At 37.0% G+C, this 20,937-nt stretch overlaps 1 protein-coding gene across 1 annotated transcript; it reads right to left on the bottom strand.

Annotated features, from left to right (window-relative positions):
• Positions 1-61: 61 nt before the first annotated feature.
• Positions 62-20,466, bottom strand: LOC121383863 (sushi, von Willebrand factor type A, EGF and pentraxin domain-containing protein 1-like). The gene is made up of 6 exons (XM_041513960.1): positions 20,334-20,466; positions 13,536-13,697; positions 12,279-12,468; positions 10,618-10,802; positions 717-929; positions 62-102 (listed from the first exon to the last, which is right to left on the bottom strand). Exons 1-6 carry the CDS (start codon positions 20,464-20,466, stop codon positions 62-64), a joined length of 924 nt encoding a protein of 307 aa, XP_041369894.1.
• Positions 20,467-20,937: the final 471 nt, after the last annotated feature.

Below are 20,937 nucleotides of genomic sequence, written 5' to 3'. Positions count from 1 at the left end.
CCCACGAGTCACTGCCATGTGTTTTGCTATTAGGAGGACTGCCACGTATCAGGACAATGACTCATTCTTCATACGCCTTCAGCAGGATAGCCACTACCAAGACTGGATATACAACACAAATCTGCACAAGACAGAATTCGGTGGAAATTTACAGAGTTGTGTCCATATAAAAAGGAGCGATATATTACTGAATATAATCTATGATACATGAATTTCCGTTTCATTCATTAAAATATAACGTCACCCCATTTGTCCAGCCGTAGCAACGAGAGTTTGATCAATTCTCGATGAACGTAAAAATTACTTCGTCAGGGAACGTCATAATATCTGATGACGTCATTTTATTTTGGTACTTTGTCTTGAGCGTTATTGTTTATGGACCAAAAATAATTCCAAATAACATACGAACTTTTAAGGTTATCATTAGTAAAAATGTTTTAAATTTAATTATAATAATTGTCTATTATTTCTTTTATGTTCATCTTGGTATGAAGCAATGCCTGTATTGTCTGTACAAAAATACCTTTATACAAAACTATTTGCAATTTTTTACACATCATAAAGAAAATGCTGGATAATGACGTGTGCCTATGCAAATTTTATACTAAAGTTAATAGAACAGGACAAACGGCGATATGGGACATAGTTCACATGGAACATTTACCATGTTCGTTCCTTCAGTTTGGAAACGGTTAAAATTGTATAAGGAATATTACCTATTTGCTCGTCACAAAACTGGCCTTTAAATCCGTCAATACAGTTACAGACATAGTCGTTCGTTCTGTTCTCACACTTTCCATCTTCACATTTGGTGTCAGCACAATAGTCTGACCCGGAATATCCGCCTTGGCATTCACACCTGTAGCTACCTGGCATGTTTACACAGGTGTGTCCGTTACAAGGCGAGTTCTGCTGGCATTCGTCAACAGCTGTAAGGTAATATACGTTGTACTTTATAGATATATCGTTATAGTACACAGACTAACATTAATGGGACATTCCTGAGTTTACTGCATTGTAAGATTTTTCCGACTAATAAAACATTTCTACGATTAAACTTACTTATTAAATATATTTTCTTGTTTAAAATATCAGTGTCTGTATATTCAATGTGTTTCTGGTCGCCTTAAAGGGACATTCCCGAGTTTGCGGCATTGTAAGATATTTCCGACTGATAAAATAGTTCTACGATTAAAGTTACATATTAAATACATTTTCTTGTCTAGAATATCAGTGTCTGCATATTCAATGTGTTTCTGGTCATCTCAATATTTGTAAGAAGCCCAAACTGGACTTTGTCTTCAAATAATTTCGTACGTACGGAAAAACTAAATTTTACGAAATAAAATAAAATTTAACCTAGTACAAATGTTAGAACGATCACAAACACGTTTAATATACAGCCACTAATATTTTATGCAGAAAAATATATTTGATATGTAATTACAATCGTTGAAAAGTATCTGTTAGTCGATAACACCGTAAACATTGCAGCAAACTCAGGAATGTCCCTTTAATATTTGTAAGAAGCCCAAACTGGATTTTGTCTTCAAATAATTTCGTACGTACGAAAAAAAAAATATATGCAGAAAAGATGTATTTGATATGTAATTACAATCGTTAAAAAGTCTCTGTTAGTCGATAACATCTTAAAAAGTGCAGCAAATTCAGGAATGTCCCTTTAAAGCAAACCACTTTCATTACTTGAAGAATGGGTTACATCATGTAATATTTCCAATAATTTCAAAGATTTAACAATTCTACAAGTCAACATATTGTATACCGTATTTACTTTCTTTTTAAAATCAAACCTAATAGTTAAAAACGTATTACGCTTATCACAGATTGCGTAATATTAAATATCACTACTTACGTAAAACAAAACATCGTAAACATGATTTTGCACATAAATGTAAACCTACCACTAAATCACAATTCTTATTGCTATTAAAAAGACATTCTTGAGTTTGCTGCAATTTTGAAGACATTATCGACTAACAAAGATTTTTAACGATTGTAATTACATATCAAATATACTGATGGAAAGAAATAAGGGAACACATTGAATTGTAGACCAAATGTAATTCACTGCTAGCATAGTTATGGCTGTATTTCATACCAAGTTGTAATGTGCGATTGAATGTCTGTAGTGTTGAATGAGCTGCCTATATGTTCCCAGTCAACTTCTGACAATATGAACTGCTTGTTGATGCAGTCATTATTTCTTGTTGCTGTCTGTGTGATCCTTTATTTCTTTCCATCAGTGTATATTTTTCTGCATAAAATATTAGTGGCTGTATATTATACGTGTTTCTGATCGTTCTAATATTTGTACTAGGTTAAATTTCATCTCATTTCCTTTTTTTTCTTTTTCGTACGTACGAAATTATTTGAAGACAAAATCCAGTTTGGGTTTCTTAAAAATATTAAGAAAAAAAAAAAGAAAAAAAAAGAAAAGAAAATATATATATATATATAAAGACGATCAGAAACACATTGAATATACACACTGATATTCTAAACAAGAAAATATATTTAATATGTAAGTTTAATCGTAGAAATATTTTATCAGTCGGAAACATCTTACAATGCAGCAAACTCAGGAAAGTCTCTTTAACGTACTACAAGTATAGTTTAAGATATACGTATTTAATTTTCTTTCGTTCTTACAATGCTGCATCTTCCATAAAGATGTCATTTTCTGCATCAAATTCATGTCAAACACAATGTCGTATAAATGAATATAACTGCTCGTCGCAAACATAAACTGACGATCATTTGTGAAATTGTGAACCATAACTCGTATCATCTCATCAGACAAACGAAATATTTACCATCACAAGTAGACGGTGTCATGACCCGAACAGACTGGTCTGAATCACCACTTGTGAGGTCAATAACAGACTTCCACAACAACTAGCCAGAGTCCGGATGTCACTAGCAGACAAGTCATAACTGAAAGCAATGTCATACTCTTAATGAATTAAACACATGCACATACACACATCTATCGGAATATATATATATATATATATATATATATATATATATATATATATATATATATATGTATATGTATGTATGTATGTATGTATGTATGTATATATATATATATATATATATATATATATATATATATATATATATATTGTAATGGACCCTACTAGTGTGTCCATTAATTATCGTTACTATTTATAGTAATGTAAGAAATCACGTGATAAACATGTTAATAGCAAACAGTCGATTTTGACACTTTACTAGCTGAGAGCAAATTTATTTTACCTCATAAGACGGTATTTCGACAACCTGATTAAAATTAGCGCTACTGGTCTCGCCAGTAGATCTAACAGCATTGCATGGACTCCCATGTCCAGGTGACATTTCATCTATAAATAACAATTTAAATATCGACCAATTACACTTCGCCTTCTATAACGTTATTCGGGAGCATACAAATTCTTAAAATATCGGTCCAGACTATTTTTGCAATAGGCGAACTTGTTGGTCTATTTCAAAATTGAAAAAACGGGGAAAAGTGCAGTAATAAACTCTGGATTGTATACTAGTATAAACAGATTTTATGGCTATACCATCACGGTTTTTTTTTTCGTCTAGAAAGGAATTTTATATATAATACTCAAAAGAATTTAAGGGTCAAAAATTTATAACCAAATAAGTTTCAGAATGTATTAGATTGATGATGTAAACTACACGAACTTTTTTATTTATTGTTCCATATTTACAAAAAACCACAAATAAACGTCACTGTATACAAGAAAGTCGCATGACATGCTGTCAAAGTTGAAGGTTGTCAAACATGGATTTTACACATTAGAACATTCGTTTAATAGTGTGTGAATCCACCCCTGGCGCGAATACACTCGACACATCGTTGCCTCATGCTGTTGATCAGACGTCTGAAGAACTCTTGGGGAATGGCCTGCCACTCTGCCATAAGAAGTTGACCCAGATCATGAAGGTTGGGCGGAGGGGCATGGTTATCCCGAACTCTCCTGCCTAATTCGTTCCAGGCGAGCTCTATTGGGGCCAAGTCAGGCGAATATGCTGGCCAATCCATCCTGGCGATACCTTGTTGTCTGAGAAACTCCGTTACCACCCTGGCGCGGTGGGGTCTTGCATTGTCATCCTGCAGAACTGCCCCGCCGCCAATCTGCTGAAGGCCTTGGAGAACCAACGGCCGGATAATCTCATTCAGATAGCGGATTCCATTCAGATTGCTATCCACCACATAGAGGGGGGTCCTGTGGTGGACTTGGTAGTCTTATTGTTATAGCACCGCTTTTGGATACATTTCCACAAAATAATGGGGCATTGTTTTACGTTGACTTGTATCGTAAAATGAATTGTTGTATAATATTAAGTATTGCTGTGCCCCACTAATTCCGTTTGGGGCAGAGTTTGCCTGTATGAAAAAACACAAACACAAGTAGCAATAAACGTAAATGTTCGAAGCAAGTCGAACGGCTGACTCGATGGAAGTCCTATAAATTGTACAGCCAATACCTACTTGATTTTTGGGAAGTAATGTGTACATCAATACTGTATAATAGCAGATTCTGGATCCGTTATTTATCAGGGGCTTAATTCACAAAGGTCTCTTAGGCTCTGCTAGACAACAAAACATCCTCTTTGTAAGTCGTTACGAGAGTTTAGTGAATTAGGCCCCTGGTTATTTAGCATTTTCTTTGTGAAATAGATCCGATCTGGCGTATCATCAAGCCAAATTACGTAACGCGATTGGTTCGATAACATCATGCGAAAAGTATAAAAGGCGCGAAGGAACGTTTCTTTTTGATTATGCCTTTCCGTATTAGTCATAACATCTAAACTAATAATCAAAAGAAAATGGATGATTACCTTTATGACAAATAGTTAAGTATTTAGGCCTGACATTTGTAATGGAAATTGACACTGTTTACAAGCACTTTAAAGTATTTAAACGAAATGAAATTATGATTGTGCCTGCATTCCTATTACACTACTTTTGCTAAATTCGTAGCTCAGCTTCACTTGAACACCAGTTGAAAACGTCTCCTTGATTTATACGAAAGTGGAGTTCAATCGGAAAAGGTCAACCTCATACTCAATTTATGAATGCTGGTTTAAACTTCAATAATTAGTATCGTTTAAAAGCTATAATATTCAGGTTTAATAATCTATAAAGCTTTATAAAAATATATATTTCATTGTCACATTTGTGAACGGAAACATGGGGTACCCAAAAGAATGATGAATGTCACAAAACAGGGACCAGACATTCAAATTTCATTTTTAAAGTAAAAGCAATATAATTATTGTTATCTTTAAAAACATGAATTAAGCAGGTATGCATGAAATATTATGAATAACATTTTTCACATTTTGATCATTCTTGGTGGATGTACAGGCCTTTCCGACATGACCTCATTAACGTCCGTCACAAAATGTTATAAAAAGTTGGGAGGGTGGGGGGGGGGGGGGGGGGGGGGGGGGGCGGTTAAGAACAAAGGAGAAACCACACCTGTTCATAGTTTTATATTATAAATAAAACTCTCATAAAAGCAATATGCAGATATATACATTTCGAAGTAATTATACACAGAGGTTCACAAAGTGTATGACAGACATACATCATTTTGGTATGTACGTCCGTCACACAAAACATTGTCATGAATATGTCCAAATACAATTTAGTAAACGTGTTTAAATACACTAAAAGGACATTTAGCTGAACCTATCTCAGTATTGAATAATTTATGTAAGAGTTAAAGTTTGTTTTGTTTAACTACACCACTTGAGGACATTGATTAATTAATCGTAACTAGTATGGGTTAAGGTGGCTGTTGCAAACCCTAAACATACGAAAATCAAGTATCATGTTTAGGTTAAAAGAGCCTTTTTTTGTCTACCTCAGGCTTTTTGCCAGGAAATAATTTGAGGGCAGGTAATAAAAACAAAACAGATCATGACTACCCGTACTAGATAGTTATGAACTTGAAATCTTTTGAAATTAGATAATGTACTTTTACAAATTTTAAATAGTAATTCTTTTACTATAATCTTTCTAAAAATTATTTTTGAATTATATCCATGAATTTTCTTGATTTTAGGATACGCAGTTTTACCCTTCGTACCCTCTGGCAGAAACCTTGCACCTGTAAACCTGATTCTTTTTCTACTATCACCCCCCACTTACTTTAGGGTAGATACGGACCTGTACAGGATAGTAACACAATAAGATATTAAGGAAAGTTGACGGTTAGAAGCATAAACAAATTATTTTAGACAAAGTGAGAATAGAGGAAGGTTGCCAGAATTACAATTGTTATACTTGTGGTACAGGTATTGTTACCAACTCAACACAACTGTAAATATGGGTGATATAATGAGACGTACAAAACCAAGGCGGAGTTCAGCTTGTAATCAGCAATATCATGTTGGAGTACTGCCATCCTATACATATCCTTATTTTAAAGAATATTGGTTGCAGTGGACTTGTAGTTAGGAAGAGCCTAGCACCTAACGTTCATCTTAATGGTCAAACTCAGTTTTGTCCGTTAGCAGATGGACCATTTTTCTTTAATATTGTACAATATTGGCGCCTGAAAACTCATGTATTTGACATAATATTCGGTAAACTTAAATAGGCGAGACCACCATATGATTCTGATTCAGAATGGGAAGTCCTTTGTGTACAGTCAGTACAGACTTGAACAGTGTACACGGATATATATATATATATATATATATATATATATATATATATATATATATATACTACTCAAAAGAATTTAAGGGTCAGACGATATTTTCGACATTATTTTCTGAATGTCAATTATATTAGCTAGACCATAATGTCACGCATGGTATTGTTCCATTTTGACGAAAGTGGGTCTAAGCAACCCATAAATGAATTAAAATCCACTGTCATTGACACTGTCGACTAGTTCTAATGGCGAAAACATGCTTACATTTGCACGTAAATTAGGGCGAAAGCGAAAGGTCTGCTAAGTGCCCATAACTTGCTTTTTCACAAAGCGCTTCATTTGCACGCTTTGCACGTGTATTCCATGTTCCCAATGCTGAATTTCCGTATAATTGGAGCTTGCGTTCGTGTACGGTGCACACTCCAAATTTTACAATGGTACGACTTTAACTGACTATCGAAGATCGAGGAAGGGCTATTGCTTGGCTTCAGGATGGCAATACGCAAAGAAATGTTGCTCTGAGACTTGGTGTCAGTCAGAGTGTCGTTGGCCGACTGTGGCAACGGTACCAAGCAACGAATTCTGTTCGAAATCGTCCACGTTCGAGAAGACCCCGAAGCACTATAAATAGAGGACCGCTACATCACCAATATGGCTCTACGTCAACGCACAACCACTGCACGCCGATTACGTGACAATCTGCGGACTGCGACTGGAACTCGAGTGTCTGATCAAACCATACGCAATCGTCTCAGAGCCAATAATCTACACTGCCGTCGCCAGGCTGTTCGACCACCACTCCTACCACGTCACAGAACGGCCAGACGTCACTGGTGCACACTTCATCTGCGGTGGCAACGTGTTCAGTGGGGTGAGCGATGTTCACTGATGAGTCCAGGTTTAGTCTCCAGTTCAACGACGGTCGGGTTCGTGTCTACAGACGTCCTGGGGAGCGCTTCGCTGACGTTAACGTTAGACAACGTCACCGGTTCGGTGGTGGCAGCGTCATGGTGTGGGGCGGCATCTCTATCCACCACAGGACCCCCCTCTATGTGGTGGATGGCAATCTGAATGGAATCCGCTATCTGAATGAGATTATCCGGCCGTTGGTTCTCCCAGGCCTTCAGCAGATTGGCGGCGGGGCAGTTCTGCAGGATGACAATGCCAGACCTCACCGCGCCAGGGTGGTAACGGACTTTCTCAGACAACAAGGTATCGCCAGGATGGATTGGCCAGCATATTCGCCTGACTTGGCCCCAATAGAGCACGCCTGGGACGAATTAGGCAGGAGAGTTCGGGATAACCATGCCCCTCCGGCCAACCTTCATGATCTGGGTCAACTTCTTATGGCAGAGTGGCAGGCCATTCCCCAAGAGTTCTTCAGACGTCTGATCAACAGCATGAGGCAACGATGTGTCGAGTGTATTCGCGCCAGGGATGGATTCACACACTATTAAACGAATGTTCTAATGTGTAAAATCCATGTTTGACAACCTTCAACTTTGACAGCATGTCATGTGACTTTCTTGTAAATATGGAACAATAAATAAACATTTTGGTGTAGTTTACATCATCAATCTAATACACTCTGAAACTTATTTGGTTATAACTTTTTGACCCTTAAATTCTTTTGAGTAGTGTATATATATATATATATATATATATATATATATATATATATATATATATATATATATATATATATATATATACGGTTGACGATAGTAAAAACCCCTGCGTGTGCTGTAACCTCACCGTGGTGCAGGGGTGTAACATTCTCTTTTTGAATGGCGAATACAGCACAAAATTGAAGTTTTGAGTAAAATTCAGTATCCGTAAAATTCTGTGATATTTGTGTTTTTGCACAGTTCTTTACACTGTTTTTGTTTGTCTTGAATTTTTATATTGATGTTGATCATCACTTTATTTATTTGCATTACCATAGTTTGACACCCAATAGCCGATGTATTTTTCGTGCTGGGGTGTCGTTAAACATTCATACATTCATTCATTCGATAGTAAAAACGATTTGCTGACATCGTAGGTACTTTAGATTTTAGTGTAAACATTAATGTAAAGAGCACACCGTTTCATGTCAACCATACAAGAAATCATACGTTAGAAGATCTTATATTCTTTGCAAGGATACAAGAATACACGGACTTGATACAAATGAAATTTAACCTTAGCGACTAGGCAGAAACTTTTATCTTGGTTGGGAAGTGCTCAAGACTACTTACTAGAAGCAAAACTTACAGCCGAAACATATAAATGTTACATATGATTTTACAACCTGGAATATTTAGGTCATTTAGAATGTATATCTAGATTACTACTTTCAGACAGAAAAAACAATACTTCGGGCCTTGTGTGTCTAGTTAATAAAAACTGTACTTTTCAGAAATTACGTTTTTCACCTAGAAACACTGTTCAGAACATTAAAATAAATTGTGATGTTTTGTCTGCTCTCTATTACAAAGTATCCATTATCAATAAATAAGGTTCTTTTCTCTAATATCCATTTTATAATATGTAGGTAAGTAAACATGCATGGATTTCAGGCCCGTTTGAACGATATCAGGAGTGAGGGGAACAATTTCTAATAACGGAGCATTCTCTCGCGGTGGGTCACAAGCAATATTTTCTGTCTTTATTAATATATTAGCCCATTAAAAACGTACATTTTCGTCCTCAAGCAGGGATGCACAGGTCCCTCATCACGGAATTTTTAACAAACACTTCCAAAGCCCCTGTATCAAAACTATCAGGACAGTGTCAGAAATATCATCCTAAACACACAGCTGCAGGGCTTAGTCATACAGGTGTTTTGGGTTGGGTTTTCTTTAACAAAAACATCATTCATTCTTTTTCTTTCTTTCTTTCTTTCTTTCTTTCATCTTTTTTTTTTTTTCTTTTTCTTTTTTTTGGGTGTTTTTCATGAACTACGTGTTTGGATACGCAAACTTTACTAATTTTGTAAATGGCCCACAACAGATTATCCGCGTATTTCATGAATAAGGCAGAAATGTCTTGCAGGTATAACACGTCATCTTTATATCAGACTCATTGTCGGTGTTAGATTTAATAATATGTAGTCCTGATAATCCTGATATATAGTTCTACTAGGTTTGGGGCATGCAAATAAAAAATATATATAGTGACTTTGTTATTTCATTATACTTTAAATCAAATAAATATATTTTAAAATACTTTGTCTTAATAATTAATATTTAAAGATAAAATTATCTAAATAAATTTGTTAAATGTAATAGCCCGTTCAATTATCGTTGAAAATGTCATTTTTAAAAATAGCTTGCAAAAGAAAAGTGGGCCTACCCACAAACGCATTTGATTTAAAAGACGTCAATACAAATTGTTTTTAATTCTTAATACTCTTATTCTAATTTATATGAATTATGTAATAATTTTTCTGCCCATCGATAATAATTTGAAGAAATTTCGAGAATGAAAAAGCGAGTTACGATGCCCGGGATCTGGACGCACGAGAATCTTTGACGTTAGCGACAGCAGACATAGTTGGCCGCCAATCATCTGAATTGGTTAGCACAACAAATTGCCGATGAATGTGCGTGGAAGTGAATATTTTAAATGTGTACCACAAAAGATACCGCTCATGACAGATGAGCATAAACGGAAAAGAGGACTGGTGCATCGCCCATCGTCACAATAACTTTGACAACGTGATATTTATGGACAAAAGTAGCTTCTAGTTTCATCGATGTACACGAAAAAGGTGGGCTAAATTCGGACATTGTCCGAAAATGGTCCCATACATATACATATACATATACATACATACATACATACATATATCTTTCAGTACTAAATACCAGTGTCAGCCTCTACACTAATATTGAAGTAACACATACAATATATAACGTCTACATACCGCTATCTGACTGCACACCGAGTTCCAGGCGAGAACCACAACTAATTGCTGGTGTAGAAACAGATGTCAGCGTTTTGGATAAAGCCACTTTTCCGTGTGTATACACTGTCACTGTTTTATTTGCGTGCACGACTGTTAGATGAATCCAGCTTGATGTGGGCAACTCAAAATCGGTGGTTTCATTTCTGTAATTGTGAGGTAAATAAAAACAAGTTTAAATTACATTGCGACTTGCGTTTTTGAATCTTTAATATCTAGATTCAAGAGTACTGTTTAATCTGTAAAGAAAACAATCACGAATTTAATCAATGTGTCGAAATCGTAACCCCATTAACAATTTTGTTGTGATGATTTGAGGACCGGATGCAGTTAAGTAGAGGGAACAACCTACAAATGAATTTTGTTTTGTTTAACGACACTATTAAGGGGCGGGACGTAGCCCAGTGGTAAAGAGTTCGCTTGATGCGCGGTCGGTCTAGGATCGATCCCCGTCGGTGGACCCATTGGGCTATTTCTCGATCCAGCCAGTGCTCCACAAATGGTGTAATAAAGGCCGTGGATATGTACTATCCTGTCTGTGAGATGGTGCATATAAAATATCTCTTGCTGTTAATCGAAAACAGTAGCCCTGACGTGGCGACATAGGTTCCCTCTCTCAATATCTGTGTGGTCCTTAACCATATGTCCGACGCTATATAACCGACAATAAAATATGTTGAGTGCGTCGTTAAATAAAACATTTCCTTCCTTCCACTAGAACACATTAATTATTAATCATCAGTTATTGGATGTCAAACATATGGTAATTTAGAATGTAAACCCGCTGTATTTCTCCATTAGTAGCAAAGGATCTTTTATATGCACAATCCCACAGACAGGATAGCACATACCACGGCATTTGAAATACCAGTCGTGGTGCACTGGATGGAACGAGAAATAGCCCAATGGGCCCACCGACGGGGATCGATCCCAAACCAACCGCGCATCAAACGAGCGCTCTACCACTGGGCTACGTCCCTCCCCACCTACAAATGAATGCCAACACTAAATGAATACACCAACATGTATTACATATATGGGAATCGTCAGAAAGAGCCATCCAGCCAAGACGGCACTAGGAAGTGCATTCGTTATAGTCACTCAGTAAACACTGGGCTTTCCACACTTCCTGCTTGTGGGATGAGAGCTAATCCACAGCAACCACTTAGAGCCATTCCTCAGTGTTAATAAAGTGCTACCTTGATAATATATTAAAGTCCACAGCTTTATTTATTTATCTGTGCAAAATTTACAGCGGAAAGAGCTAAATATATTTAAAAGTACTACATAAATAGACCAATATATATAAATTTAAAAAGCTGTTCAGTTGTAAAAATATTGGCACCCTTAAGAAATTGTGTAAATTTATTGTTATTATTAACAAACAATTCTGCTCCTCCTAAGACTTCTATTGTGTATATATGTTTTATTCATTTTTATTCAGATATTGTCATCTTGATGTTGTTTATGCTATGTTGTTTATGTATTCCTCTGATGCCATCGAACGATGGCCACGAGTGTAATAAAGTTCTGTTCTGTTCTGTTCTGTTCTGTTGCAGTTTTGAATTTATGATTTGTACTCTTGAATTTACCATTTTGTTTGCAAACATCCCACCACTTACCCCGACACGTTCAGGGTCAGATTCTGCTCAATGAATAGCTGGAATGGGAAACTTCCATCAGACTGTTTGATTCCTAGACTTGCTTCAGCGCCAGTAGTAAACCACGTGGTAATAGTGAAGTCATCAGTACTGTTTTGAAGAGAACCAGTAGATGATACCAGTGCAGGACCCTCGACTCTCATGTCGAATTCTGTCAAGAAACTGTTTGTCAATGTGACGTTATGTTCAAACTAATCACAGCAGAACAGTGTATTTCACTGATATTGATATAAAAGTATTTGTATTAAAATGTATTTGCACCATAGAATTATGTTGTGGTGTAGGTTTTTAAGACAATTTTTCTCAAGACAGAATCCAAAAATAAAAACCAATCAGATGATTTTTTTATTTTTATATTGTTAATAAGTTTCTTTCTGTGTTTGAAAATTAAACCACTGGATACTCTTTTAAAAGCACTTGGTACCGAAGCTGATCAATGTTACGTGAGTGCACTGCAATATCAATGTAGCAAAATGTCTCATCGATTCCGCAATATATAGTGTTGACCATAATAACCATATTAGTGTCCTTGACCCAGATTTCACAAAAAGGTATAAAGTTACGTCTACGACTAGCACTTAAGTCTGCTGTAGATTTACGTTTACGTGCAAGAAGCACCTTATTCTCAAAGACGGCCATAATCGTAAACGTAATTTAAGTGGACATAAATCCACGAATGTAATTCTCTCACGGGAGAAATTAAAAAAAAAAAAAAAAAACGATGGCTTCCGGGTAAATAACAAATGCGCAAAACGCAATTTCATTTGTCAGCTGCTACAACAACATCGCGAAGGGCGAACCATAGCATTTTGGTATTGGTGAGAATCTGCGTTTTGGTACAAACTTTAGGACATTCTTAAAAAGGAAAAGAGAACTCAGGAAAAATGTGGCCGAGTCTAAAACAACCGTTCGATCACACACAAAAATATGTTCAATCCGTGGGCGTTCGCCATCGCAAACTGCTTCAATTATTTAAATACCGCCTTTTACCGCAAATAATAGTAAATAACGGCGATTGTGCTTGACTTTATGTACACGACGTATGTGCAGCCTTAGCTGTAACCAGAGGCACACTACACTTAGCTTACGTTTACGTTGTTTCGTGAATAGTTCTTCAGTCGTAGATTTACGTTTACGTTTAAAACTAGACTTATGATGTTTTGTGAATATGGGTCCAGATGTATGTATAATTCGAGCCAAAAGTCTTTAAATTCTTACCCTGACAGGCGTCAGGATCAGTTGTAGCAGTGTTAGTGGTCGTGGTGCCATAGTCGCATGACAGACAGTTCTTTGATCCGGAATTCGGCTGATATTGTCCAATTGGACAACCGTCACAAGGTATGACACCATTACTGGAGAAATGACCAGCAGCGCAGACTTCTGTTTTAAAAAGAAAAGACTAAAACATTTAATGTTTAATCAAGTTGTAGTTTCACGAACCATGTTGAACATAATATTCAAGTAGTACCGTAACACTGAATTATATATACTGTGCCAAAAAAGTTTAACAATTGCGTAGAATGTTGAATGTTGAATTTATTTATATACATTCTTCCATTGATACAACATTCGTGAATATGACCAGCAGTACTTTGTTGTCAGTGTCAACGTCGTCACTTTAACGTCAACTGATGTAACGGTGGGGTACATCTACCAAAATATTGAGACATTATCAATAATGTGTGTGTGCATCAGCGGCATTGACGACAGTAGTACACCGTTGTCGCATGCTTCTAATGAGACCACTGATCTCAGGAACTGCAATAGCATTCCATTCCTGATCCAGAGCAAGTTCAAGGTCACAGACGTTCAGGATATGGGGATGGTTTTCACGTACCCTACGACCCAGTAGGTCCCACGCATGTTCTATTAGGAATAAGTCATGGGACTTTGGTGGCCAGTTTAACACCTGTATGTGGTTCCTCTGAAGAAAATTAGTGGTGAGCCTAGCGGTATGCGGTCGGGCCTTTTCCTGTCGCAACAACAGGATGCTGATGCAATAACTACTGGTGTGATGATATCGTCGCAATAACGTTGAGCATTCATGTTTCCATGAATGAAAACGATATCTCTTTTTCCAGCACCCATCTATGGCAGCCCAAACCATGATGCTGCCACCGCCATACCGCTGAATGACGTTGTTTGCGTCATACCGTTCTCCCCGTCTCCTCCACACACGACGCCTACCATCCGCAAATTGAACACAAAACCCGGATTCATCCGTGAATAACGTCTGATCCTATTGTCTGAGAAGCCAATGTTGATTAATTTGGGCCCATCTCAAACGTTCTTGAATGTGCCACGCCGTCAGGAGAACGTGAACGGCAGGGAGACGTGCACGTAATCGAGTTTGTGCATGAACTCTAGTGTCTATGGTATTTTGTAAAGTACGGGCTAAACGAGGTGCACTTTCAAATCTGTGACGTCGAGATGACGTCACTAAATATTGATCTTCTCTTGGACGTTGAATGTGGTCTACAAGAACGTGGTTGATCTCGCACCTGCTCAGTTGGATGTACACGTTGTCGGAGACGTGATATGGTACTTGACCGGCGTTAAGCCTTCCCACTGCTTCGTGGCGTTGGTTTTCAGATAAGACTGGACGGAGATCCATGTAAACATTAGATATTCTTTGTGTAGTTTTTGGATACTGTTAGTTCACTGCATGAAAATGAGGTTTCAATCCATCCGTAATGCGCACGCATCTGCGCTATCACGAGCACAAAGCGTGCGATATGACAAATGGCATTATTTTCATTACACACAGCGAGAGGTAGTATGTAACCATCATACTAGCAAGTTACATAATGTTGATGTTAAAATCATAAAGCAAAAATTGCTAAACGTTATTGGTTAATCAAATCAAATCAATCGCACATTAAAATGCGCGTGCGCAAAAACCATTTCCTGTTAATGGGCAGGTTCACATTTACTCAAGGATACAGTCGGGCGCCAAAGGAAAAACATTGAGTGTCAAGTGACCTATGGCAATAAAGAAGTCAGGATCTTGACATCTGTTGTGTAATTTCGTTTTTGAAATCGGATTAGGTCCAAAATCTTACAGCGACTTCGACTTCTCCCTACTGCTAATACCTCGGCGACTTTAGTCGACTTTTGGCGAAGAAAACGCTAATTTCGCCGACAAAATTAGGGCCTGCATTACACTAATGCTATTCGTAGGATGTACATAAAAATTATAATGACAAAATTGATTTATTTAAAAAAAACCCACGGGTTTGTGCCCCTGAGGTTCCCACATAAATCCACGCCTGTTAACAACAGTTTCGTCGTCCTTGTTTTGTTCGAAGTAACCTGAATGACGGAATTAAATGACCAACTCAGATTAAGAGTTAACAGAACAAGGCAAATGCACTAACCCCAAAGATAAGAAGCGAGACATACACAGTAGGAGGGCTTTCACTTTAAATGTGCATCTTTGACCATTTTGAGAAAACCCTAGATTACTGTACCTTGATACTTTTACTCTCTCAGCCCACCCGAAATGTTTGTTTGTTTGTTTGTTTGTTTGTTTTGTTCTTCTTTTATTTCTTTTGTTTAAACTAGATGCACTGGGCTCGACCTCAGTGGTAGTCCGGAGTTCTTTACCTATAGAAGTCCACTTCGGTCTGCTAGATTCCCACAACCAGTAGTCCAACGGGTTATTAGATTTCCCCATTAAGAATATATTCATATTAGACGTTAAATCAGCCTTTCTCGTGTGTCGGTGCTCGTGACAGGAGTGGCGCACATGGTATTAATTTCTCTCCCACTCTGAACTGCAGATTTCAATTCAGCAAGACGTTTTTCAAAACAAAATGTGTGAATTCCTCCTTGACAGAGATTTTGTGATTGATTAAAATCATTACAAGTAATCGAGTAGCTGAGGATAGAATACAACAACAACAACAATGGAATATGCATTGTGTAGATGTAGTTATTGCTACTTTAACCCATCATGACAGTAATAACGACTTTGCTTAGAAGTCGTTGACTCTGCTTTGTGCATAGACACGATTTTGATATCTGTTGTACCTGGTGCTGGGAATTACAGTGTTATATTGGTTATCGATTGTAATCGGCATCACTATCCATTCAGCTTTCGATTATGCAGGGTTGAAGATTAGCAGTCGCCCGTGGCGACCTTTATTGGCTAAGGGTGACTAAATTTTTTACAAAGATAGTCCGTTGGGCGACCATCGATTTTTGAGTTTGACGAGTATGGTACCAGTTAAAAAAAGAAAACGCACTGAAATTGAATCGAATGACCAATGTGACAAAAGACTGACGTGAACTAGAGATCTGGCAGGAGACGATATTATTGGACTGACCAGTCTGGGGTTGTAAACAAAGATAGCTCAAAACGTATTGTAGACACTTGAAATTTGTTTTGTTTTTAAAAAGTCGTCGGTTTATTGGAATGGACTGGATACGCCATAATTATCTAGTAGACCTATGTTTTGACATTATTAAATGTTATGGTACCAATACATCCTATGTAATTAGCTTACTAGTATTTTATTCTCGGATAAAATCAAAATTTATCTTGTAATTTTAACGCACACTAACAATGAAAGTTTACATTACTACAGGGATCATTCCAAAAGTCCATTAATTGGCATGTAAATATACAATTCATATTAAAACATAGTAATTTATTAAATTGTGTGGATATTTGGGAACATAGTGGATGATTCCATCAATCTTTATCTAGTGCCTTGTCTAGAGGTGGACAGCCACTCCCGTGGAAATCCTTTACTGGAGAGCTCATTCCTCTTGCATCGCCATAAAGAGGACTGCCACACCCAGACTAATTTACTAAAACACGCGCAGTACTACCTTTTATGGTTTTAGTCTCTTTATACTGCAATACTGATTACTTCAGAGACACGTCAAGCTGCATAAATTAGCTGTTCCAGTATTTTTCTTAACTCGTGTATTAAACATTATATTTAATCTGTGCCATTTTTATTCATGATGGATTTCTTTTTCAAAAAACGTTTTTTGGGTTGGTATGGGTTCAAAACTTAATAATATGTTTTTAATATGAATGTTAACTTCATTCGTTATGAGGTTACATACCAATTCATCATTTTCCTTTTTACGCAAACGAACTATATACATAGTTATTATTATACATGGTTATTATTCAACAAAGAAAATTCTAGTTTTGATTTTTGCTGTGCAGTTAAATTGGAGGGCTAGATGAATTTGAGAAGGGCAAGTAAGATTTTTCTTCAACTGACCCTGCTGGCGACTATGGTTTTCATGTTAATTTTCAACCCTGTTATACAATTTGTTAAAAATTAATGGACCTAAGAAGGATTTGAATTATTAAGACCATGCACCCATTGTTGTGTTTTAAGGGTGCACCCTACAAATCGTTTTACCTTTAATATCTATTCACTATATGTTTTTACAAACCCAGCATATTTACATCCGCTCCTTTATCTAAACTGATAACGGCACCAAACTACATTTATTACTCACTTGATGAATATTTGGGTGTTGTACAATTTCAGTATGCACCTGGTGGTGCGCATTCATTACTAAATGACGTCATTTCGGTAAGTGGTCCATTTGCATGTGGTTATTTCTGTAAGCTGCGTCCATTCGCATGAGTAATGTTGGGAGCACTTGTCAGATTGTACATTATTTGATGGTGGGCAGTAAATAAAATACCACATTCGTTTAGCATAGTGTGGGATTCTATATTTACTAATAATAAAAAAAAAACTAGGTTTCACGAAATAATGACGTCACCAAACTATGTTTAATAATCAAAGACTTACCAGTAATTTTCATGGAGTGGTGACGTCACCAAACTATATTTACTAATCACAAACTGGTTAAATAAAAACAAAGCAAACTGATTAAAACGTTTGTCACAAGTCAAGTTTGTGATCTAGATTAATTGTGTAGTTGTGGGTCTCTTGTGACAAGAGGCAGGTCTATATGTATATTTTTAGGTATAATATGTACATTGTGGGTTTGGACTTGTGGCAAGTCTATCATTATTTTGTTAGCGTGTATTATGTACATTTCCCCAAAGTAAAGGAGTACTGAGCAGGAAGGTTGGGTTGCACGGGCGTATCGCTTGAGGCAATCTTGCTGCATTGCCGATAGTGGTTAGCCAATGGGAAAATAGGTTGGGTTAGTCCCAAGGTATAAAAGTAGTCAAAGTATTAGAGTAGAGCGTGCACTACATAGGTCGGTGAAAGAAAAGTACCGGAGCAGGTTATCTGGGTTAGAAGTAACCGTGAGTAAACATTCATATTGTTTTGTGTGTATACGCCGTTTTGTGTGTATACGCCGTTGATGTAACTTCAAATATAAGGTGTGTTTATTTGTCCAGTTTGAATATTGTGTATAACAACATTACCAGAGATTGTTATAAAATGTGTATAGAATTGTGATGAGAGTTATACTATTACAGTGACCGTCTGATGCCCGAGTGGAGGGGTGCATAGCGCTGTGGGTCGACATCGGCCCATATGATAGAAGATTGGTGACACAACGTAAACGTCGCGGTGGATGACAACATAATCGTCGTCGCGGTGGATGACAACGTAAACGTCGTCGCGGTGGATGACAACTCAACTCGTCGTGGTGGATGACGACTTCGCGGTGTAGGATGCGAAACCGAACATGTGTTTTGAACTGTTAAGAACCAAAAGTTCTTAACAGGAACTAACTGACGTAGTGGATTTTATAGGGGTTGTGTAATTTGTTTGTGATTAGCATTAAAGTATAGGGGGTATTTTGGGATTTGAATGGAAGCGAATGAACGGAATAGATGTATGCTTGTATGCTTGTATGTTGTAGAGTAAGTGGGGATTTTTGTTTGTTTAGTGTATAAATTGTATTTTTTTTTAAACTTCGCGTGTGTTGGTCTTTTTAGTTATCAGTTCGTGACAACGTTTAACTTTACTTTCTGCTATATTGATGACCTTGTATTATTCAATAACGGCAGGATTACGGATAACCTTACATTGATTTTCCCACAAGAGTTAGAAATAAGAAATATCTGGATGTATTAAGTCAGTTTTCTCCTCGATCTATGCATAGAGATTACAAGCTGCAATGGTCTCCAAACTAAGCTATCTGACAAAGGTTTGACTTCAATTTTCCAATAGTCACATTTCCCTTTTATGTCAAGTAATATACCTCTTTTCCAGTTTTTGGTGCCTACATATCACAACTTCTAACATACCTTACGGCATGATCCTTGTATGCAGATTTCAAGCGTCATATCATTCTGGCACAGACGTTGCTCCACCAGGATTATGATGTCCAGGGACTCCTGGGTACAAGTTGTATGGTAGATATTTTGGAGCTATATCTACTAAATATGATGTATCACTGATACAAATTATCGTTGATGCTTTTACATATTTTGAACTTGAGCATACATTTCCCTATCTTTGGTGAAAGTCTGGCACATTTTAAAATTGTTTTGGACGAAGTGACGGACGACAGCTGTGGTGGCAGTACTCGGGTTACTTAACTGGTGAAGTAATGATGTCACCAAAGTACATATAAAATTAGAGCAGTACTCGGGTGCCACCAGTGGGGCAAGGTATGCTCACCTTTTGGGAACGCCTGATATCATGACAGTGATTCATGAGTGCATGCCTATTTTGACCATGTGTTACAATTTTGTCGTTCATATTCACAAGTATAGTTTTGATGCCGTAATGACGTCACCATAATACATTTTCTAACCACAGTACAGTTTGGATGGAGCTATGGCGTCATCAAACTACAAATATTAATCAATATGTTTTAACGAAAAGATTGTCTTCAGAACATCTACTAATCACAAACATGCTGGTACTGCTTTGCAAGTGGTGAAGTAATGATGTCAAAAGGTACATATAAAATTAGAGCAACTCACTAGTAATGTTTTGATGGAGTGACGAAGTCACCAAACAACATTTATTAATTAAAGAGAAAATCACCAGTACAGTTTTGATGGAGTATTGACGTCACAAAATTACATTTACTAATCAGACTTACCAGTACAGTTGTCGCGAGTCCTGGCGCCGGCGATCACGGCCGTGGTACACGTTTTACACTCAAACTGTCCAGCCTCGTCTTGGTAGAACCCAGTGGGACAAATCGAGCAGACGAATTTTGTTTTGTCATGCATCGTACCAGTAGGGCATAGTACTGTTCAAATCTATGGTGACTTAATGTTTTAAACAAAACAAATACATTTTATATCAACATGTTAAGGACTAAAATTAAAACTATAATCAACCCAACATAGCCGTGTTTAGAATGCAATCTAGTGATAATACCAAACATTTAAGCTGTGTGTGTATACATGTGTGCAATTATATGTGTGTGGTGAACGTGTGTGCCATGTATTATATATATATATATATATATATATATATATATATGTGTGTGGTGTGTGCGTGTGTTTATGGTGTGTGTATTTGTTGTGCGTGTGTGTGTGGTATGTGCGTATATGTGTGGTGTGTTTGTGTGTTCGTGTATACCCAGTTTGTTTTGTTACTATTAATATAGATATACTGCGGAAGTATAGAGAACTAATTGATTGCAGGAAAAGCCCACTGTCTCCATACTGTGATTATATTGATGACAATACAACTTA

This window comes from Gigantopelta aegis, chromosome 10 (genome assembly GCF_016097555.1).
Source record: "Gigantopelta aegis isolate Gae_Host chromosome 10, Gae_host_genome, whole genome shotgun sequence".
NCBI lineage: Eukaryota > Metazoa > Mollusca > Gastropoda > Neomphalida > Peltospiridae > Gigantopelta > Gigantopelta aegis.
The sequence above is the reverse complement of the archived record's forward strand: the minus strand, read 5'-3'. Positions and strand labels throughout refer to the sequence as shown.

What these genes read in the sequence shown, in the direction of transcription:
- LOC121383863 (XM_041513960.1), bottom strand. Translation starts at nt 20,466, where the DNA reads ATGCATGACAAAACAAAATTCGTCTGCTCGATTTGTCCCACTGGGTTC. An exon ending in GACTCGCGACAACTGTACTG is followed by an intron (nt 13,698 to 20,333) that starts GTAAGTCTGATT and finishes TTTTTAAAACAG; the next exon opens with AAGTCTGCGCTGCTGGTCAT. An exon ending in CGGTGTGCAGTCAGATAGCG is followed by an intron (nt 930 to 10,617) that starts GTATGTAGACGT and finishes ATTACCTTACAG; the next exon opens with CTGTTGACGAATGCCAGCAG.